The sequence below is a fragment of the Mercenaria mercenaria genome, chromosome 14 (assembly GCF_021730395.1).
Source record: "Mercenaria mercenaria strain notata chromosome 14, MADL_Memer_1, whole genome shotgun sequence".
Classification (NCBI taxonomy): domain Eukaryota; kingdom Metazoa; phylum Mollusca; class Bivalvia; order Venerida; family Veneridae; genus Mercenaria; species Mercenaria mercenaria.
The window spans coordinates 59,462,986-59,488,061 of record NC_069374.1 but is presented as its reverse complement, the minus strand read 5'-3'; the positions used below and the strand labels follow the sequence as shown (position 1 = coordinate 59,488,061).

Here is a 25,076-nt window from a genome sequence, read left to right as displayed (position 1 = left end):
AGTGGGTTATAACTGTATATCTCTTGCTTTTTATGAGATGCAAGGAGAAAACGCAAACAAAACTAGAATAAACGGGGCAAAAGGTTGATAGAGGTTTATTCCGTGTAATTGACAATAAGAAAATGAATCGCTTTCTTACTGACATTTTCATTAATTGAGGTTACTGTTAGGATGAAGTTATATGGAGTTGCCTCCCATGTCTTTAACACGTACGTGGTAAGAATTGTCCCCCATTGCCATGATTGTTCTGACTGAGAAATGTCTCCTTAAATATCCATAATGGATGTTTACAAGGCAATCCCTACTCGTTCAATATATCCAAGCAATCTTTTATGTGTTGTTTTAAATAACTTGATTTTTTTCCAATCTTGATTTTGAATTAAACTAACCTTTACCCTGCTATATTTCTAAAATGGACTAGTCTATCATTCAGTTTGGGCATTTAGAGGGGTGTTCACTTAAAATTTACTGACTGAATAGCGAACAGTACAGATGATGATGAGCCTGCACAGATGTGCAGTGGCTTGTCTTGGTCTGCAGTAGTCACAAAGGCAGAATCATTTACGGCTAGAAAACTAAAGTTACTGTACATGAATTTTGTTTGCTCAAATTTTTTGCTACTCTGTAGAAACCCATTCAAGTCTTAGATTCTGAGGTGTTGCAACTAATTAAGTGTAGCATGTGGTAGGTCATTGTTTATCTGAAAGTATGCAAGAAAAACCCATGCTATTGTTTCAGGAATGTATCTGTGGGCTGGCATATTGATGGAAAAATTGACCGTCTTCCATTAGTACAAATAGCCTACTGTTTGTTTTATAGAGCTAATTTGAATGCAGGATCACAGAGGGTTCAATGTCTGGGAAAATATTCCATCATTTATCATACTGCTTTATAGTCAGACAGCATACTGGTTCATTGTACTACAGTAGGGTACTTAACATCAAACTTCAGGGAGTACCAGCACTTTCATATTAAAGGTAGAATTTGACCCAATTTAACCCCAGAAAAGGGACTTCAAATGCTGGTGGTGCTTTTAAGGTAATTTTTTGAAAGAATTTCAACTGTGAATTTTAATAATTTAATGGGGTTTTGGACTGGACTAAAAGTATTATTTTTTTTAACTCTCATCTATAGATAGAAATGAATGCTAATTGATTTTAGACACTAATAATTGTCAGAAAACAAGTCTCACTGATGAGGTGAACTTATTATCTCACCAGACTCTTATGATTGAACCCTTATGGACACAACTGATTCTGCTTTTGCAACAAGCGTAGATCAGGATCAGCCAGCACATCTGCTCAGTCTGATCAAGATTTGCACTTGTCGCCATTCAGTGGGTATCTTTTTGGTACGCAATTACCCTTTTAACAGTTAATGGAAAATGGACAAGTTCATTATAGAAATTTAGCAAGGGTTAAAAACAAAGTTTGGAGACCATTCTGTGAATATTCTTTCAAGATGAGCTCAGAATCAGCACAGTCTCCAAACATAGCATTATAACCCAGGGACACAGAAGACTGGTACTCGGATAGACCTGTACATGTGGCGTGGGCGGCGGGGCATTTAATTATTCTCCGCAAGCAATCATTTTTTTATAAATGTTAATAAATTTTTTTTTTGATACAGCTAAGAAATGTATTGTCTATCCTGGGACTGTAAATTATCATTTAGAAACATAAAATTTATAATCAAAAACGAAACAGTTCAGTTACATATTTCAGTTGTCTGTCTGCCTGCCTGTAATTACATATTCATCCACTTTGATAATGCATAAAAAATTTGTAGATGATATTTACAATTATTTTTTTATAATCCAGTTTCTGTTTTCACAAAAGCTTACAGTTAACCTGGTAGCAATTCTTGTCTGTGCCACCAGCTATAAATTTCTGTTATCAGCCAGCCTATGGCTTATCAGCATTAGAGTGTCAGTATCAGTAGCAGGGCACCAGCTAAAGGTGATAGGGCACCGATATCACATGACAGACCATCTGAGGAACATAATTGTACATTGATTGACTAGTTTGTCAGAATATATCACAGGGGATCATGTTTTATCATTACAATAATCTTTCCCTATATCTCCAGGCTTTTACACAATCATCGCTTTGTTTAAAATCTTATCTTGTTCTGTACATGTTGTATATACGTGTCTATAGAAAGACAAAATAGAAAAATGATTAACTTCCATTTGAACAAGAGCTTTTGTAAGGACACTGTGGTCCTGCAGTACTAGTGTGATTAAAGTGAAAATGTTGATGTCAGTGATGATGATGATTAAAGAAATGATAAATGTGATTTGATTTTGGCAATTTTAATTAAGATACTGTTGATGATGATGAGTGTGAGGAGGATGAAGATGAAGATGATGATGATGATGATGTTTGAAACATAAGTAATGATGACAAAGAGTGAATGAGTTAGTTTACAGAGATAAATATACATGATGTCAGTTTTGATGATGTTTGTGATGTTAAAAGATTAATGATGATAAACATTGGCAAAAAAAAAAATGTTGATCAACGATGTTTTCTTGTAAGATTTGAGGAATGGAAGTAGACGATGACACCGATTCAGCTGTTGAACAATCTGGTATTGACGATTAAGTGTGGTTGTCCCGAGAAAATCAGTCTTTGGCGATATATCAGGTTTTCTGTCACTTAGTTTTGCACAAGAATTGGCAGAGAAAGAAAAAAAAACCTTCCTCCAGAGAAACTTAGAATTTCCACTTTTTTTTACTGGAAGCGTAACCAAGTGAGGTGCATAACACACAATCTCTGGGATTGTAGAAAAATTAATTCCGAATGGTTTTGCTTTGTTTTTTGTTTCGCTTCTTGCGTTTTAGAAGATGATAAATTGCCTCCAACAGCCTATCAGAGATTTATATCTTTTTCTGTTGAAATGTTTGTTTTCCTGAAAATTGCCTTGTCAGTGTAACACCAGAAGTACTCTACTACCTTAGAGTTTTTTATTGAGAGGATTTTAATTAGTTAGGCCAGGTTTACAAGATCAGCCTAGAATAGGCTCTAGTTTATGTGAATAATAAATGAACTTTCTTATACTTTTCACCTGTTTTGACTCTTAATTAGTCCAGAGTAAAGTAATTTAAACCAAGTTCTAGGACTTTTACAGATTCATTATAATATGTTACAGAAAATATAGGGGCAGTAACTCTTCCTTTATGGATTAAGATGGCCAGATTCTACAACATTTACAGCCTATAATTTACAGTTGTTTTGTTGTTTTGTGATGCTAAAACTTTTGGAGAGAAATGTACTACCAGTTCCAGAGAAAGCAGTACCCCATTTATTGTGCTTCTAGAAACAATTGTTTTTTTACAATTTCTTAATAGTCCTTTGTGTTCTTCAACGTTCTTGTTCAAATGTCATTGACATTAAGTGCCTTGAGATTTCTTAATTCCAAATAAACTTGCCATTAACCTGAATGTTGTCTAATTTGTTTGAAATTGAATGTCTGGCCCGACATTGGCACTACTTTATTGCATTGTTTTATTTCAACTTTGAAGAAAACTGTGTAATGAAGAGCATTTTTTTTCTCAGAGAAATGTGGTTGAAAATATTAGAGGCACATGCCATTCTTTTGCAAGAAATGGAAATGCATAAGAAAATTATTCAATATTACCCCTTAAAAACACGTTCCAGTAAACACAGCATATGTAAATCACCCAGAATTGTCATAAAAATTGAATTCTTTCATTGAAGTAGCTCCTATATTCAGTGTTGATCAATGTTTAAGAGTGGCAGTGTTTCATTTATTCTGATCAAAGCAGATATTGAATGACAGTATATTGTCCGCTGGGAAGTGAAAAATGTGTTACCGTATTGATCACTTGCGGAGAAATATCACCCCACCAGTACCTTATTACCCTTGTTTCTGGTAATTAATGTATAATGTGATATTATATGGGAATTTACTATACAAGTACACAATAGTGGGCCACCTAAATGCATTGCATGTTTAGAAATAGCAGAATTTTGTGAATTTAAATATTATAACAGTCCTCACGTCATAATTTAGATTTATTAATTCGAGAAAGAATTTTCTAAATATTGGTTCTCGTTCTTTTCTTCATAAATTTACAAAGAAAAGTAAGTGTAGAGTCTAATATAGTATATCATACAAGGAACTTTGTTTGCTGGAACATTACTTCCTGAAACTCTTCTTGCTGAAACACTACTTGCTGAAACACTACTTGCTGGATCACTACTTGCTGGAAAACTACTTGCTGGATCACTACTTGCTGGATAACTGCTTGAGCATATTCTTGCTGGAACTCTTTGCTGGAACACTACTTGCTGGAGCTCTTCTTTCTGAGTCACTACTTGCTGGACCTCTAATTGCTGGAGCTCTTCTTTCTGAATCACTACTTGCTGGACCTCTACTTGCTGGAGCTCTTCTTTCTGAATCACTACTTGCTGGACCTCTACTTGTGGGAGCTCTTCTTTCTGGATCACTGTAATTGCTGGATCTCTTCTTGCTGGACCTTTCTTTCTGGACCTTTTCTTATTGGACCTCTTCTTGCTGGACCTCTTCTTGCTGGAACAATACTATGCTGGACCTCTTCTTGCTGGAACTCTTCTGCTGGAACACTACTTGTGGGAGTTCATCTTGCTGGTCCTCTTCTTGCTGGAACTCTTCTTGCTGGATTTCACTTATTGCTGGAACTCTTCTGCTGGAAAACTACTTGCTAGAGTTCATCTTCCTGGTCCTCTTCTTGCTGGAACACTACTTGCTGGAACTCTTCTGCTGGAACACTACTTGCAGGAGTTCATCTTGCTGGTTCTCTTCTTGCTGGAACACTACTTGCTGGAACTCTTCTGCTGGAAAACTACTTGCGGGAGTTCATCTTGCTGGTTCCTTCTTGCTGGAACACTTCTTGCTGGAACTCTTCTTGCTGGAACTCTACTTGCTGGAACTCTACTTTTGGGAGGTGTTCTTGCTGGACCTCTTCTTGCTGGAACACTTCTTACGGTCACCTCTTCTTTCTGGAACTCTACTTTCAGGGGCTCTTCTTGATGGACCTCTTCTAGCAGGAACTCTACTTGCCGAAGCCCTTCTTTCTGGATCACTTGCTGGAAAATTACTTGGAACTCTTCTGCTTGAACACTACTTGCTGGAACTCTTCTAGCTGGAACACTGCTTGCTGGAACTCTTCTTGCTGGAACACTGCTTGCTGGGACTCTTCTTGCTGGTACATTAATTGCTGGAAGACTACTTGCTGGAACTCTTCTGCTGGAACACTGCTTGCTGGAACTCTTCTGCTGGAACACTACTTGCTTGAACTCTTCTGCTGGAACACTGCTTGCTGGGACTCTTCTTGCTGGAACACTGCTTGCTGGAACTCTTCTTGCTGGAACACTGCTTGCTGGAACACTTCTTGCTGGAACTTTACTTGCTGGACCTCTTCTGCTGGAACACTACTTGCTGTAATGCTACTTGCCCTAACACTTCTTTTTGGAACATTACTTGTTGGAACACAATTTGCTGGAATTCTACTTGCCAGAGCATTACTTGCTGGAACATTATTTACTGGAACCATACTTGCTGGAACTCTACTTGGCAGCAACACTGCTTGAAAGAACACAATTTGAATGCTGCGCATTTTCTATTTGATTTTTTTTCACCCATTTCCTTTTCCCACGACTCCAATTAAGGATGAGGCATCAGAATGGCAGAAAAGAGAAATATTAATGTGAATTCAATGGAAATTGAACTGCAAAAGAAAAATGGGAATCTCTCTGTGCTTGGATCATTTTGGAATTAAAAACGCATCGGACTAAAGCCTGCAATCCGCATGGAAATGAAGCCTTTATTTCAGAAAAACATGGATAAAATGCATATTTCTTGTTTCCGCTAACAAGGGACGTGTGGCTGTGACAGCCTCTTTGTTGTTGACGTTCTTGTGTTTGTTTTTTTCTTTAATCAAATGTTGAGATTTCAGCACATGTTTTGAAGCACAGTTCTAATTAAGAAGTCCGAATGTAGTGTGACTTTTGACGAAATCATAATCCAATGCTGCCGTCACAATTTAACTTTCAATTTTTGTGTTTTAGCTTATAAAAGGAGCAGATAACAAAATAAATTTTGATTTTTTTTTTTGTCAGGGTGTGTTTTAGTGTTCTTTGTTTATTGCATTCAGATGTATTAGGGTATTTATTAAACTGTAACATACTCGGAAGTGGGAGGGCGTGACAGTCTGACTAGCCCTTTTAAAATAATATCTTGCATTTGCTGAAGTGTCCAAACATTGAAGATAAGGTAATTAAGGAGCACCTGTCTGTAGATAGCACCTGCTGTTTGAATATTGTTCTTGTATATGATATAATGATAATTAAAATCAAAATGGAATGTGTAATCATGTGTAATCATTATTTACATCATATTTCATAATTAAATACTCCTAATTATAATGCTCTCATTAATGCCTGTCACTTTGATTTATTGACAATTAGCAGATTTATATAGTTTCAAAATGCATGACTGTGAAATTAATTAATTGCAAGTGCATGCATAAGGAAGTACTACAATATAAAATTTGAAATTGTTGATTAATCACTGTAAAACATTATTTCTGCTGACCAAAAGCTTTTTATTTTGAATGAGTTTATAATTGCTGTGTATATTGTGTAAGATATTGTTTGTTAATTAGCTATATTTCTTAAAATTGATAGAAATTATTTTAAGTTACATCCAACAAAATCCATATTTTTAACATTGATGAAGGCCCGAACTTTCAGCATTAATTTAAGAAAGATATAAAGGGCTCTGAATTCATCATCATAATCTCATCTTTAAAATAGGGGTTTGATCCCACGGCCGTGAAAGACAAGTGCTAGTCTGATGTTATGCACGCCTTTATTGAAAAGAATGTGTATTTATTTAACTTAATCCTAAGTTATCAATTTCCGATAAGTGAAAGTTGCATACTCATGATAAAATATATTTGATATGTTAAAAAGTTATCTCCTTTTGTTAAGGGTTATCAAACTTTATCGAATTGAAGTCATAAAGTTATGATTATAAATTACTTGCACAGTATGTGCAGCACAGGGACTGTACTATTTGTCATTTTTGACACCCTGTACCAGCAGGTGATAAACTTTTAATAGATTACTGACACCTTGATTAAAATTGAACCTGGAGTCAAGCAGGGGACTGTTTGATTACCTGATTTATTTCAATAAAAAGTAGCCAGGTATAAGGCAGTGTTATCATTCCTGAAGAGGATGCCTGGACCAAAGTTCACCTTTCCTCTACATATTGTAGGATAATGAACCATTGAAAACAATTTGTGACTTTATTTCATTATTTTTACTCGGTCTGCACCAGGGATGGTAGAGTGCAAGATATCAAGTATTGGCCGAGTTGACAATTCTGTTTAACTTCTTCCTCTTCTGCTGGAAAATTGCCTGCTTTTATAATGCACCAGGTATTGAAATCCACAAAACTGGTCAAATGAGCGTCCTCTATAACTTGTTCTCTAATCATTACACCTGAAATAAAGAAGAACAGGACATTGAGTAGGAATGGCTTCTTACATCTTGTCTTCTGCGTGGTCGTCATTGAGAACATGCGGTCACCTTGCAGCAGTCAAACTGGTGATGTTGATAAGTCTTGTGCTCTAGAGCAAGCTGATTTGATCATGTGTCATAGTAGGACCAGATTTCATCATTATTATAAACTGTTCTCGGAGGAAAGTTCTTACTTTCCATTTTAAAGTAATCATGTTCATTCTTAAATTACATAACATTTTTTTCTTATTAGGTAAAGACAAAATTTGTAAGTTATCACCTTCATGACAGGTAAATTTATCTTCTTAAAGTTTCTGTATTTCATGACAGCTAGCAATTAAATGTGAAACAATGAGGTGAATGGCATGGGGAAAGAAAGAAAATGTATATTAAAGCGCATTTTTTTAAAGCACACGTCATTCTAACATTATTGTGACATTTTACATTATGCAAAGCAGTAAAGTTGACAATTAATTTGTTTTTTTGTTATGTCCGTTCGTAACCTCATAATTTTAGAAGCAGGAGTAAAAGTATAAACAGGTCATGCGATGAAAAATTTTGTTAACTCCCAAGACATTAACTGGTTAAAATGAGGTAGAACTTTCATTTCTTACTCATTTATCTGTACTGTTGAATTTAGTAATATTTAATAATTGGACATTTTAGATTCTGTAACAGTCAAATTTTGTTCACTCGAACTCCATATTAAGGGACAAGCAATATTAATTTTGTTTGGGTTAATTAGTAGTTCAAGCCATCGGAAAATATATGTTATATTAGATACATTGCTTGGACCTGGCGATGAGTTCGAAGCAAGGGTGGTGCAAGAATTATCTGTGTTCGAGCGAACAAAGTTTGACTGTATTTAGGGAGTACAAGATACAAACCAATACTAAATTTGCATTATACCAAAATCCTTCTTTTAGATCATAGTCATTTTCCACAAGAAATATAATTCCCATGCCAATTTACATACATTACCCCCGTTGACATCAATTACAGCTGCAGATATTGAAACCCTGTTGTTTTCTGTGACTTCTGATTTATATATGTAAGTTTTCCTCCTTGTCCAATCTCCCCCTCAATGACAGCAGAATAAGCTAGGGGACTTGAATAATTACCCTGTATTGACAGAGTTCATGGAAATATATCTCACACAAGGACAGCCAATCAGACCTTGTCATGTTCTGCTGTGAACTCACATGTCCAAGATGGCTGAAAATGTCACCATGAGTCACCTCCCCTTAATGAGCTTTGAGAACTGCTTGATTAAGATAAAGCATTTTTTGACCAGGATTACTTTGGGGAAATATTTTACAAGAAAACAATGACCAGATGTCTTGGAGGAATGCATCACAGGTCTTCTACAAGAATAGACTCATTTATATTAAGAGCAGTTTCAAATATTACATTGACAATGATTTTTTGTCTTTCTCTTATATAATTTTCGTCTTTCTCAATATCTCTTGTTAGTAATTTCTTAAATAGACTATTCCCTTGTCTTGTGAATAGATATTTTATTCAGACAAACAATTTTAATCTCAAGAATTATAGAGTCTTCTTGAATTTTGAGTGATTGGATTCCATGATCGGTTCACTTTTTGAAAAGCAATAAATTTTCTAGAAGTCTGAGAGTCTGTTGAGCAAAGATTGGCGCCAAGGGAGTGGGAAATTTAAGACAGACACACTTTCTTGATTTGAGATTGAAGACAATGTATTAAAAGGGTTTGCCACATTTTACTAAATTGAATTTGTTTTCGATTATTAGGAAAAAGCAGTATTTTCTTAATTGAAAGACTTGTCAATGTCTTTTAGCTCTATCCAATTAACGAATATTGACAGCCTGCTGAGTCATTTAGTATTTCTTGACCTTCTGGAGTGTGAAAAGAGAGCTTTTTTCATGGGAAATGTATCAGAATCTGCTTAAAGAGCGAATTTGATCATTATTGATGTCACGTGATCATTAGTCTATTACACATGCAGCTACTACTGCATTTGAATTTTAGTACAATTGCATTTTGTTAAATCCGAATACTCTTGAGATCATCATAAATGATGCATTACACAAATTTTGTTGTCAGAATGCAACTTTGTTGATGACTAATTAATGAAGTGGTGCTTCAGTAATAAAATGATTTATTCATAATACTTTTGTTAATTGATTTACCTGTTGTGTTGGATTACAGTATGACTGGTAGCTGATTCTACAAACTAATTCATTTGTATGGAGTTTTTAGTTTATTCTAAGAAGTATTGCCCTGTTGAAAATTTTCATGAAATGTTTATGAATTATTTCATGAAGGAAGTGATGAACTTTTTATGAACTGAAAATGAGACTTGTTTTATGTTCATGAACAAATCATGAACCTGAACACATTTTAGTATTTTGTTCATGAACTGTTCATGAACAAATTCCATAATTTGTTCATGAATGTTCATGATATGTTCATGAACAAAAATCCATTTTCAGTTCATGAAAAGCTCAAGAGCATTCAGTATTTCAATGTACTGTATATCACCATGTCGCAAAATGCTGAATGTCCCAGACTCTTACAGAGCGAGAACCATAAAAACATTTTTTGACAATTACTGAATATTACAGAAACTGACCAATTCTTAAAGCATGCACATCCTAAAAATGTGACCATATTGACAGTCAAATATTCTTTATTTTATTAGTACTTAGACTTTATTATTTTAGTTTTCTCATATCCTGTGAAATCTAAATAGACATTCCCTCTGAACAGATATTTTGCAAAAACATTTAACTCAAGTGGAATTGGAGTCATAATATGAAGATTGATCATGATGTTCACTGAAAAGCAAAAATTTTCTAAAGTCTAGATACAAGTTAATAAATTTAAGACTGATACATTGCCTTGATTAGAGATTGAAAACAATGTACACTTAAAAAGTTGCACATTTTACAAATTGAACGATTAACGAAAAACATTTTTTATTAAAGATTGTAATGTCTTAGCTCATCCATTAAGATTTTGCCGTTTTAATCCTACCTTACTGAGTTGAAAAAAGTCCTTTTATTATGGAAAAACAAAATTGCTGAACACAGGCGAATTAACATTATTATGTCATGATCATACTAAAAATGCAGACTACTGCATGAATGTAGTACATATGATTTGTAAATCGTACTGAACATTATGAACTATTCAAATTTGTTGTAAAGAGTTGAGAATAATAACCATAAAATGATTTATTGATAATAATTTGAATATTTCTGTTGTTCGATAAAGTATCATGAACTGATTCTACAATAATTAATTTTAAAGTTTTTGTTTCATGAAACCCGTCAAATTATTCATGAAAGTTTATGAAACATTTATGAAGGAAGTCATGAAATTTCGACTGAAAATGCCTGTTAATGTTCATGAACCATCATGAACATTCCATGAACAATTGTATTTGTCATGAACTGAAACAATATCCGACTGCTGTTATATATATACTCACTAACCAAATCATATCCTCAACATATACCACTTTCACTAATACATATCACATTTCGGTGATTCTTAAATAACGGTGTGTTGAAATATACAAAATAGCTGCATTTTAGCATAAAATATTTGTTTTGCTTGATAATTTTATTTAGAAGTGCAGAAATATCTTATTTTTTATCATTATTTACATAATTATGATATGCATGCAAGGAAATATTACTGCTTTAATATATTCCGCAACAATGATTATTTCATTATGTATGAAAATGCAGGAATATAAATATTATTTACCCTTTATAGAAAATACACCTAGCTCTATTTGACAGAAAGCATATTATCAACATTTTTACAGAAAAAGAGAGCCAATTATATAATGGAGACATGTTTCAATTAGGTAGACCTCATCATGGGAGAAGTACCTTGTTAGTGAACATGTCTAGAAATAATTATCTCATACAATTTTCACATTCTTGAGTTAACAAGTAACATATTTTCCAGGCAAATGATATTTTGTCTATAGCTATTGTTTTGCCAGAAAGGTATTAGGATTTTAATTGTTTTCTGTATCGAAGACTTGTTCCTGAAGCTTATGTATGCAGAAGCATAATTAGTTTCTGATCAGACCTGTCTGCTGTATTGTGATGTGAACTGTATGAATTTATAGTATTTGTCAGAATTTGTCAGATTTTGTCAGCAGCCAAACCTGTGCTAGTTTATTAAAAGGACCACCTATGAGCAGCGGACAACCTTGCAGTATTTTAACGGCCTTGAATGTTTCGGTTCAGATACACGTATATCGAATTCCATGGAATCCGGCATTTACTTTGAGTCACATAACTGAAATTCTGACTTAATAAATGGTATTTTGTGCATTTGTTTCCGTAACGGGACTTGAAATTAATTAAATGTCTTTTAGATGGCCAAACAATTTGACACGTGGAGTTTCAATTGTATTTAATATATAAATGGTAAATAATACACAGACTGTGTCGAGCATTGTCTGTAGTGCATACAGTTTTACTGTATGTTTTATTTAATTTTTATAATTAATTGAGGCATTAAAATATCAGTACTTATTGTTTGTTATCCAATAGCTTGCAAGTTTGCAAAGAGCCAACATTTGACCTCAAAGCTTGTCAAAAAAGTGTCTCAGAAAAACAGAGAGCTTTGAATTTGATTAAAGAATTGAATTTAAATTCCTTTTATCTTGTGTGTGGCTGCTGGAGGACTGATCGTAATGAACCGCATCATACAAAAAGGCCTAAGGGTCCTGCATAATCCTTGTAATGAGGCCTACTCGTACAGCTGAAGCTTAAAAAAATCATAAAATGTTCATTTTTCAAAAACTGCACAGGAGATGGGCAGGAAATTCCGCCATGTTGAAGGAGTTAATTAGAATTCCTCTAGGTTTGTCATTGTTATGACAGTCGTATTGTCTCTAATGGACAGGATAAATTGCAACTACCAAGAGGAGAAAAAGAAAAAAAAAAACACGTTTTGTTGACAGACTGTCCCGACAAATATCAGGGCTCTAATTTTTTTTCTAATAACCCCTTCGGTGAGATTTACAAACCGATTGTGGGATATGGCCCTAATGTATTATTATCAGATTTTGGTGGAAGATTTCGGGGATTGAATGAAAATTGGTATCTTGTCCAAATAAAGGCACCTGGCATTATTCCAGAATTCGCATGCAGAAATTTGTTTTAAGTGTTATTCTAAGAAAAAGGGGGACAAATTGTAAGAGTTAAAGAACATATTTGAAAATGCCAAAAAAAAAAAAAGGTTGTTGTGTCTCTGTACTGACAGACAGATTGTTTATTCTATATGGAATTTTGCCCAGGAGTTGTTTTTTTCTGAGAGTACTGTTTTTTCTTTGGCCAAGACCCTCCCCTGTTTTTCAAATTGTACAATCAATTACCAGTAACTGCCAGTGAGTAATATTTTGAAATTATTTAAAAGTGGATATCCCTTTATGTGTTCTGAAGTATAATTATCTAAATTGCCATCTTTCTGGTTTTAGAAATTTCTAAAATGGACTGGTCTGTCGTTCAATTTGGGCAGTACCGTTCATTGTTTGAAGGGGAGTTCACTAAAAAATTTACTGACCGAATAGCGAACAGTGCAGACCACCATGATCTGAGCTGGCACAGACTTAGTCTGCACTGGTCGCAAAGGCAAAATCACTTGCTGCCAGCACTGGCTTAAGGGTAATGGATGTAGTTGTTGTTGAAGATGATGATAATGATGATGATGATGATGATAAAAGTTATGTAACTGCTCTTTGACAAATTAACATCTTGGGAAGAAATACACATGCAGTTAAAGTGTCTGTATTTGAAACTTAACATTAACCCTTACCATGCTAAATTTCTATAATGGACTGGTCCAATCCTCCAATATGGGCAGTACCATTTATCATTTGAAGGGGTGTTCACTGAAAATTTACTGACTGAATAGCGAACAGTGTAGACCATGATCAGACTGCACGGATGTGCAGGCTGATCTTGGTCTGCACTGGTCGCAAAGGCAGAATCATTTGCCGCCAGCAGGCTAAGGGTTAATTGCTTTCTATCAATCTGTATTTTAAACATCATATATTTTAAAGGCAGAATATTGTGGTGCCCAATCGCTGAACTATAAAATCTTTAGGAAAAAACTGCAATATAACTGGGAGACGCCAATCTTTAGAGATACAATGAACATGTCTAAAGTCATCCATATAAAAAAAAGATTAAATGCAATTTGAAACTGGTAGAGGAGAGATACATTACATATATGGCTGGTGTGGTATATCTATCTGCTTTTGTGCTGCATTTCTTTGTTGTTTGTGATCATTCGAACATAGCAGCAAAGCACAAAAGCTAATACATGATGAAGATTTAAAAGAGAAGAAAATGAAATCTGAGTGCATGTCCATGATTTAAGCCACTGCATATATAATTTACAGGATGGGACGGTAATTACCCTACTTGTTCATTTCTACAAATGTGTTGGGTGTTTAGGGAAGGGGTTTCGGCTTTTTAGGATGCACCACATGCACATTTAGGACAATGTTGTTGAGGTTTGATCACTGCAAGACTTTTAGTAACTGTCTGTTTTATCTACTATACCCCATGGTTCGTCTTTTACGTTTTAGGTGACAGCGACATTTGATATTGATGATTAATGTCAATTGATAGATTATCTGTGGATTTATATAATACTCTATAGCCAGCCTATGTTTTTCTATGAGGTCATTGCGTGGATTAAGTTTAATGTCATTGTTATGAAAGATGAGGCTCCTATTCAAAGTTTACGAATGCGCCATGGAGCGATCATGTTCCACTTGCACGATAACCTCTTGCACGAAACCATCATTGCTGAAAAATAAATTTCCCTATCGCATTAAAATATTTTTTTGCATTTTTGTGTTGGGGAAAAATTTTAATCAAATTCCGGACGACTCATTTGGTCAGCGGGAATGTTAAATATTTATCAGTATTGAAGCAGGTATCTATGTGTTTGAATAACAGTGATTTTCTCAAAGCATATCGCAGTTTGGTAACAATTATACTGTCGTTTATCAGTCGGTGAAAAATACTTTGATCACATAAGATATTTACATCAGTAGTTAAGGTGTTTTGTGTTTGTGTCTGTTTTCAGATGTTAGACGATTGTTTGATAGCTTACTGTACACAACGTTAGAGGTTTAATATTGAAAAAAAAGTAACTGCTTCATGTGGGAAAAATGCATAATTATGCCTGTATTCTGAAACTGTAGCTGTGTCTTATTTAACCTTGCCCAGCATAGTCATATTTAAGGATCGGGATTTCCCATTTTCCATCTGGAAAAATTGAGAAAGGTATTTTTCAAACAAACAAAAATTGCTAATTAATTATAGTTAAAAGAAATAGTCGAGTACCTACAACAGTGTTTAATTTCCTTTACTCTTTGTTTTAAGCTTTCACATCAAAAAAGATGGTATGACTGTACTTTAAATGATCCGTATCATGCCGTTAATTAGTAACTCATTAGTGGATTCTAATAACATTAATTAGAAGATTAGTACTTATTGAAGTAAGTTAGCTGATCTACAGGTAATGGTTTCGTAAAAAGTTTTCCAGAGCCAACGTTCCTTTTTATGTCGGAAGAGCAGAAGTTCCGAAATCAGTAATTATCGACATCTATTGGCTTCTGACATGAAGTCATTGAGGTAATAACGGCCAATTAGTATATGTATTTGTTCTAGAAATTGCTTTCTTAGTAAAGAAGCAGATCGTAATGAAATGATGATGTTTTGGAACAGACTTGTATGCTGGCAGTTGGTGGTGTCGCCACTAATTTAAGAAGCCATTTTGCATTTGCTACAGTTATGTATTACAATTAATGTAATACTATGTCTCTGTGCAGGTTTGGAAAACACATGCTATGGATTGAAGAATATATAGTTATTAGAATGAACTGCTTGAAGAAATTTAATGTTCAATAAATGTAAAAACAGATTTAATTACAAAGTACACATTCCTCAATGTGGATTAATTTCATTGTTTTAATTGTCTGTTACATGCTATAAACTTAATCACTAGTATTTATAAGGTGCACCAAGTAAACGTGCATTGTATAAGGTTAAAAATTTCTTTGTGCTGAGTGAAATTCCATTTAACAATACAAAAACAAAGAAAAAAGAACCAAAAGTTGGCAACATTTGTTCAGCTTCAGGGTGATGGATAGAACAAATTTTAGCTCGACTTTTCAAAGAAAAAGTAGAGCTATTGCACTCACCCCGGCATTGGCATCACCGTTGGTTAAAGTTTTTGATAAAATCAAATTCTTTGTTACTATAATCAAAGCTATTGACTTCAAACTTAAAACATATACACATGTAGTTATTTACTATCAATTGAAGTACACACCAGGAGAAACAATCTCCGTAACTCTGATTTGAAATTTGACAGAGTTATGACCCTTTTAAACTTAGAATTATTTGGTTAAAGTTTTATAAAGTTTTTACTAGCGAAGGTCTAATTCAGATCACAAGCACTGAGAAAAGGCGAGCACACTGTCTTATGGACAGCTCTTGTTCCTATTGTTTACAGGGCTCCGGAAATTTTGATAACTCAATCGGTCCGAAACGAAAATCCTTACATCGGCGCTACCCTACCCACCGCATTCCCAATATTACATATTTTGTAAAACGTGATAGGGTAAAGAAATAAGCATGTCATGCATTAAAACTGTGTTACCAGTCACCGCGCGTTACCATGCAATGAAGACAGTTATTCAGTGTTATGTGTGATCGTTACTTTATTTAAATTTCGATGTTTTTCCGAGATAAAACCAGGCATTGACACCGTGTGCGTAACTAGTCTAAAAGCCAACGCACGTGACTTCAATACCGTATACACGGCAGATACTTTGTGATGTTTCCTCATTCTTTGACGGAATTCTATAAAATACAATGCGTCAAAGTGAGCTACACGACACATATTTTCTGCTAAACAGCCTCAGTATTTAAAGAATACTCTGCCGCGGACCGAATGTGTACGTTATTTGAACACTGAGATCGAATTTCCCGCATGTATAGTACCAAAACGTCACGCGGGTTGGCCACGGATATTTCATTTCACTTACGTTGTACTTCAATAAGCAACTACATTTTATAAAGTTATATGTTCTCTTCTGAGGTAAACAAAATTTCATTTTGAAACGTTTTTAAAAGACCGATTTGATAAACAGTGCCACTCCGGTTTTCTTTATCATTCGTGGTTGCCCGTCCATTTTTTTCTTTTTTGTACAGTCGGGTTGCAAAGACGATTTTCTGCATTTGTTTCAACTGGAGCCCCAACAAATGAATCATGTAATTTTTTCAAATCAAGTAGTTATGAAAATTATTTTTATCGGTTTTCCGTGTGATGTCTCATTAAATCAAAGACCTATAATGTACAATTACAACACTTTGATTAAATGCAGCGACCATTTGTTTGTTTCCGTGATCAAACGTAGCCTTTTGAAACAAACCATCCGTCGGATTCTTAATAAAAGAAGTGGATCCCCGTCGAAATGATTAGGATCCAGTCAGAAACGTTAGGAAACCAGTCAAAAATGTTTAATACACCACAGTCGGCTGTCTGCAAACATTGAAGGATGTGCCGCGCGAGCACTGATTGCGTCACGCGCTAATTACGGACCGATTATCAAAGTGACAATCAGACCGATTGACACGTTTATAGATTATCTGAAGGTGCGACCAACAATTTCCTACTTGGCAGGTGATCGTGTATTGAGATATAAGACCGAAATTTATACTTTTCTCCATTTTTACGGGACCGATTTTTTTCGTTTTTTCACTTCGCGAATCGGTCTGAAAAGTCAAAAATCGGTCCAAAACCGACAAACCGGCAAATTTCCGAAGCCCTGATTGTTTATGCTTATATGTAAAAGTGCCATTTACAATAGATAATTATATGACTGGGTATCCTTCTCTATATGGACTACAGTTCTGATATAGGCATTATATATTTGACAGGCCGGAGAATGAGTTTTCTGCAGTTTTGATGAATGACAATTTTTCCCTGAAAACGTGATACATTTTATTCTGTGCAAACTTTGGAAATGAAAGATTTCAGTCAATCAGTTGATTTCTCGAAAAATATTTAAGACTCTGTTTTTTTTTTTTTTCCAAAATGATTTAAACATTGCTGTTTAATATTAGGGAGAATTTTGTGACATATTGAGAGCTGTTTCAAAGTAAAATTAATGATGTCCTTGAAAAAACACTGTTAACCGAAAAGTGATTTTTTTTTCATTAAAGTTTTGAAGATTTAATGTTATTACTCACTAAGTACATACAGTAAAATGGGAGAATCATGCAGTTGGCTTTATTAAGTTTAACTCGCTTACACTTCTAAGAAATCAAAGAATAAATTCCGCACGAATCATCAATAATTACATACAGAATTCCTTACTCATGAAATGATCATTTTCATGGTAGTATCAGAATTTGACAGGTATGGAATTAGATCTTCTACAATGATAGATGGTCCTCTTCTGTAAGACATGTTTTGTAAACAAAACCATGATCGTTGATGATTGAATTATCACCTCGCAATAACAGTGATAGATTAATGCGCCATACACCATTGTATGAAATATCTTTTATATTGTCAGAATGATTTTAGTTCATCATTTTTGCAAGCTAAATTAATTAAAGGAGAAAAAAAAAGTTGGAGTCGTTCTTCAAAAATAATAGTGCTTTATAGTTTGCTGGTTCAAAATTAATCTTGTTAAAGTTTTTTTTTTCACCCATTTAAGAAATAATTATAGCAAAAGAGTGTTTCAACACTATTTATGCACGACAGGTATACTTTGGGCATACTAATTTCACCAGGGTGCAGCCCGAGTGAAATTTTTTGTACGACATATTACCACCCAAGTGTATAAATAGTGTTAAAACACGGTTTTGCTTTAAATTATTTCAATTTTAATATGATCTTAATTTAAAACAGTAGATAAAATATAGTAGCACTCTTTCTTGGTCGCAACAAAAACATTGCTGTCACCCGCAAGTTAACGTGACATCATTCTAACGTAAGAAGGTTTTAACAGAGAAAAGCATATTAGAATAATAAATATTTCAGTTCATCATTTCTTATGTAGTTCTAACTTCTGTAAGTGCATAATTATATCATAATTACACAAGCAGTTTTTGTCACTATTTTTGTGTGCGTGTGTGTGTGTGTGTGTGTGTGTGTGTGTGTGTGATTGGAACATTGAATTTTGATTTTGATAATAACTGTTTTTTCTTTCTTCTTTTACAGTGGAATGAAGTTTCATCATACATTTTTGAGATCTCGCAGTCGCCTTTAAAAATATATACTTCGTGTTATGTGCAAAGCAAAGACGTAAATAACTGGTTACGGACACCGTTTATAGAGGTGAGAAATGCAAAAAGCCTTAATATAGAAATGAAATTTACTATGAGAAAATGTGTGAAACATTCAGATCCCGTTTTAATACAACAGTGCAAAGAAACGTTTAATTTGTACTCGTACCAAGCCGACAGAGACATCGCTAATAAAGAGATGCCGTCGTGGGATGACACGTCATATCAGTTAGTCAATAAAATACCTGCTCAGTACTTAGGCGAAAGTGCGTCAGATGTACTTCTAAATACGGCAACAAGTTTTATAAGTCTGACGCCAGGATTACGAGGAATTTATTTTTCATTCCAAGATGAAGGAGCCTGTGTGTCGCTAGTGTCAATAAAAGTGTACTTTAAGCAGTGTCCTCAAACAATACAAAACTATGCAGAGTTCCCTGCCACTCCGACAGGGAAAGATCATACATCTAGTGTAGAAAGGGAAGGGAAATGCGTTGAGAATGCGTCACCGCTTCAGAGACCAACGTACAGGTGTATGAGTGATGGTACCTGGGATATTCCGATCGGAGGATGCCAGTGTGGCCCAGGGTTTGAAGGAAGGGACAACGAAAGATGTGTTGGTAAGTATGATAGTTAGTTTCAGTGTTAAGGTTGAAACTATCTATAAATTTATCTAAATAGCATTTTAGTGTAGATTTATTGAAAAATCATGACATTGTGTCAGGTGTCTGTTGTTAGTCCATGCTTTGCAGTTTGTTCGTGATCTGCCGAGCAAAATGTCTGAAAGTACACTTAGCCCTGCAAATGGATTTAATGCTGTTTTATCAGAAAGAATTTTTTATTATGAAATGTGCATGTTACTTTAGCTTGTGCCTTTAACCCCATAGGAAACAAAAACTTGCACCTCATTTGAATCTTGCATTAATTAAAAGTGTTAATCTTTCCTAGAAATAAAATCATAAATAATCTTTGGTACTTTAATTGACCCTTCTTTAGCCCTTAGCCTGCTGGCGGTGATTGGTTTTGCCTTTGCGACCAGTGCAGACCAAGATCAGCCTGCACATCCGTGCAGGCTGATCATGGTCTGCACTGTTCGCTTTTCAGTTAGTAAATTTTCAGTGAACACCCCTTTGAATAATAAATGGTATTGCCCAAACTGAATGACTGAACAGTCCATTTTAGAAATTTAGCAGGCTAAGGGTTAGGGTAAAATTTTCCCTTTTCGTAACAAGAAAGCATTTGAATAATAAAACTACCTCTAAATTTTTTGCAAACTTATTAAAAAAACAACAACAAAAAATGCAAAGCAGTAGAGAACACTGACAAGACATTTTATGATGGATTCTTTGAAATAACTGTAAAAGTGATTATCTTTCTAAACCTATAGCAACATAAAGCAAAATTGTTATCAAGGTGATGAGCATGGCTGTTGAAGAGAATGAAAATATATTTTTTGAGACGTCAGGAGAATGAACATTTTCTGGCATGTTTAGTTTACTCTCAACGGAAAGCAGGAATCTGAAAAACATGGCAGTTATGGTTTTCAGCAAATGTCGACAAATTTTGTTACCCCTGACGGAGTAGAAGGCATGTTAAACTGTCAAGAGATCTTGTAACGATAAGTGAAAGGGCGGTACTTGGAATATAATGTAAGAAATTGTTCACTTAACGTTGATAAAAATTAGGATAGGCTGAGAAAAAGAAATGTTAACAGTATGACATTGATTATTTCTACCTTGAAATAAATAAAACAACATGTTTTATAAGCAATTATACAATGACAAAATAAACTATGACATGTCTGTGTTGGACATGAAAGATCTATTTTATTAAGAAATAATTAGCAGCTGAGTGTAAAGATACTAAAGAACTTCTTTAAATAGTTACTTTTGTTTGCCCCCCAATGATTTATTCCATAACCACTACACCTTAATCCCATCTCAGTTCAGCAGAGTTGTATCTTGCTTTGATTTACAATTTCATATAAGCTATTCATCTTATACTGACAGTTTGAAAGAAATACAGCTGGAGTCACCAACCATCTACCACTCAGAAAAGTTACCTTTTTGGGGAAAAAAAACCATACTGGTATAGAATCCAGATCTTTGGGTGGGTTGATTGGTTATGAGACCGCTTTTGCATATAATTAAAAGCTGTTTAAATTTTTGTATAAAAGCAACTGCTTGTTTTTCATGATGTCAGGTATATGCAGTTACAGTCCTGTTATCAAACTGTAGTGATCAAATTTTTTTTTCTTATGAATTACAGATTTTTTATGTTGAGTCCGTCTTTAAAGTAATTATTTTGAACAAAGTAATGATTTCTTCTGAGATGGCAGAGTAATTACAGGTTTAACATTATTGAGATATAAACAAAAAAAACTTGTAAATGATTAATCTTTCTTGCTGATTAATCTTTTTGGTTTCTTGACGCTTATTGCTATTGTACAAGATGCAGTGCAATAATCCAGTTAGCACCCTTTCAATCAAAACTGCCAAAGAGCTGATAGAATTTGCCACCTGAAATCAATTTTAGGAGAAGTTGTATTATGGGGTAAGGCATCAAGTTTCACAATCTAAGGGATATTTTGGGTATCGAGTTACGACTTTCACTGTAGGTATATCTTTTGAGCACGATTTGATTACTTCCCTTTATGGGACAGTAGCTTTAGGAGAGCGCATGCTTTGTGACTTTTCAATACGGCAAATTTCATCCAAATTACCACGTTTTGTACTTAAATGTTGGTTTCCTGGGGTTTTCGCGGTACAAAGGATCTCAAACATGAGTGGTTTTGAATAACGGTGAAAATATCAAAAAATAACCTTGGTTCACGCTGTATTTTGCCAAATTATTATTTTCTCATTTGCGGTGCAGATAAAAGCCTTTCAATCGTCTTTGTGTTTCGCCTTCTGTTAATCCAATAAATAGAAATATTTTCAATTTTGTTAAGTGTAGTAATTTCATTATGGGGTGTGCTCTTAAAACAGCCTTTCTTTGATTTCCGTACAAAGGCACTGCTTCAGCTTACTTAAGTCAATATAATTATCATTTCAAGCAAAGTAAAGGTTTTTTTGGCTTAGGTTAACTTAATTAAACAAACCAAAATTATGATTAACAAAATCATTTGTAGTTGAGATGTCTCGAATGTGAGATTTTCTGATACCATTGAAAATTGACAGGTTTTCAGATATTAAATGTGAAGAAATTCAGACATGCTCTGAATTATTTTCCTTTTTATAAGTTTGATCAGAGTAAATTGTTGTTTGAAATAACTGACAACAAGAGTATTTTAATTAGGAGTGTTAATGACGGTGGTACCTATAGAATTAGATTAAATATTTGACAACATTGCCCAGTCTAATTAGAACAGGACAAAAAAAAGTCTGAAGTTCAAACATGAAATATTTATTTTTTGTTGTTACAAACTGCTTTGACACATGATTCTGATGAATTATTAATTAACAGTATGGCCCTACAGCTATGTGCTTCAAAGTAATTTATTGGAAACGTGTGGAGCAGCAAATCAGACAATGGTGGTCTGCCTAACCGAGAGTCTGAGTGTCAAAATATCATTGTGTTAACAGAAAACAATGGCAGCAAAGAAAAATATACACATTCTGAAGAAAAAAAAACAGTAAATATATTCTTACGCCTGTGAGTTTTGACATTTATAAGAATGTATGTCTTTGAATTTCTGTAAAATTTCAGACAAATTAAATGATACTGTACAAATTCTGCTGAAAGGCTAAATAAGTTAAAGACACATGCATTCAATTTTAAATGAACCTTAAATTCATAATAGCTTGAAATCATTTTAGGATCTAGTATTAGATAGGTGAAATTTTTAACAAAAACAAAAACATAAAAAACATCTCACAATTTTCAGAAAGATGCTAAAATTTTGATTGAGCAGTTATTTGTATCCGTGTAAAATAAGTGTTTTTATAAGAGAATAATCAGATGTCCGTGAAGCATCCATGATGGAAATCATTTAGTGGTATTAGATTACAGTGGGAAGCAGTTCTATATTATTTGTTTACAATCGATTGCAGGAGAAGTGCTGTGAGTGATGCTGCTGAAATTTGGTTAATAACAAGCTTCTCCAACAAGTTGCTAAACAATTTAGAGTACACATGGAAGTCATCATGGCCGCCTGATTAGCAAAACCTCCACTGAGAAATTGTCAATTTTGACTGAGAAATTCATCTTTATTAGTGGCCAGCAATCATGAATGGGAGGCAAATTATCCCAGTTCAGATTCCATTTCACATTAATTGTGTTTATATTAGGGAGATGTCATGAGAGTGCTACATTTACTCTGTGACAGTGCCACTGCTTTCAGTAAATGGAATTCGTCTTCAGCGTCGTGTCAGTTGCACATGATACATTCTTTAAGTAAGATTTCTCTCTAAGGTTTTCTGAGAGAGGCTTGATTCTGTTTTGGGAACATCAGTAATACTATTTGATTGTCTTGGGTACTCCTTGGTCTACGATATAAAATGATAACGGGTTTTGGTCTCATGTCTTCTGTAAGAAAAAAAACAAACTTAAAACACTTAACAATATTATAATATTTACTTATAATTTACATTAAAATATTTCTTTTGAACCTTACAAGTTTGAAATGCAAAAAAAAATTAAAATACTTTAAGCACAGTAACTGTTAAAGGTCATAATTATAACACCAATAATTATTACAGAAACTAAAAAGAGCAAAAATATTCTAAATTAAGAAAAACATCAACTGTTTATATGCAGTTAAATATTAGTTGTCTAAGTGATAAAGCTATAAAATTATACACAAATTGTATATTTGTGGATGGAAAAGCTGAAAATTAGTCATAAATTATCGTTTGAAATTTTTCAGAATATAAATCCTATCTTTTTTTTTCGTCATTATGAAAATTTGTTGCTATGGAAACAAAATCTTAAGATCTTCCAGAAGAATGCCCATAATTATTTCCATAACAGATTACATGTTAAGATTTATGAATTTCTGTTGTCCAGTTGTCAGAAACTTCAATTATCCTATTGTCCGAGTAATCTGAAAATTATTCTGTTTTAACGTCAGGGGACCGAAATGTGTCGGGCTTCAGCTTTTGATCATTTGTCCCCAGGCAGCGTGATGGTGTCATTGCTGAGAAATCTGACCCGGCTGTAATGTCACACTCGCAAAGTTACCATAGTTACTTAAATGCTAACCAGATTTTGTTCCAGTGGTGATGATGAGAGTTTGGTATTAAAATACTACCTTGTTTTGAAAAGATTAATAAAACAACCGTAGACAAAAACCGAAACGATAAATTGTAACCAAAGATTGTTCAAATGGAGGAGAATTTTGTTCGAAAAAATGAATGAAAAAATGGTATGCCAAACTGAAAATATAAATGCTGTAGAAAATTTGGGAACAGCAAGAAGTTTAGTGATGAAATAAAAATTTGCATTGCAGTAATATAGTTATAACGTTCAAAAGTTGATTAAATTGAATCTTTAGTGGACAAGACAATTTCAAAATGAACAGACATAAAATTGCCGCTAATTTTCATCCGCAAAGTTTGAGAATGAATATGGTACTTCTGAAGCTGGGGAAGATAATCATGATTTAACCATAGTTGAATCTGGTTCAACTGTGTTTTATAAATGGTAATGAGAAAATGTTTTGACAAAAGTTTTATAAAGGCACTGGATCGGTAAAATTGCCCACTCATGTGAAAAATTTATTGTCAAAATGTTGACCCATAATGACCAAAGCACTGTGAAATGTTTTATAATGAAAGGCGAAGTGCGATTTCGAAAAAGAAAAACAAAAAAAAACAACAAATCTATCAAAAATGATAAAATGTTGGGCATGAATGGGGTTGTTTCAGAGCCATTCCTTTTCAACTTTTCTACACAAAATATTTGTGAAGAAACAGTTTGGAAAAATTATTTGCAAATTTTAAGTAATCATCTTATGTCAGCCTGAAAAAGTACTTTAACTGCTTCTTTATATCAATCAGTTAACCTTCTTTGTGCTGAGGTGATTCTAAATTCTAATTAATTCAAGTGAATTCAGTGGCATTTTGGATGGGGATCATTTACTAGAAAACTGCACCATTTTCTTGAACATCAGCCATTAGACTGAACGTTTACTATAGCCAGCACCTTCTGTATTGCCAGCTTGACAAAAAACATCTTTCCTTTGGTACAAACAACAACCAAAAATGAAAGATTGAATTAGT

At 34.0% G+C, this 25,076-nt stretch overlaps 1 protein-coding gene across 4 annotated transcripts in view; it reads left to right on the top strand.

Moving 5' to 3' along the window:
• LOC123527859 (ephrin type-B receptor 1-B-like) overlaps positions 1-25,076 on the top strand; it is a 111,838-nt gene that overhangs the window by 40,968 nt on the left and 45,794 nt on the right. For all 4 annotated transcript variants that reach the window (XM_045307556.2, XM_053523621.1, XM_053523620.1 and 1 more), the window contains exon 3: positions 18,794-19,475. In XM_045307556.2, coding sequence (XP_045163491.2) covers positions 18,794-19,475 — 682 coding nt within the window. The remainder of the gene's footprint in view (positions 1-18,793; positions 19,476-25,076) is intronic.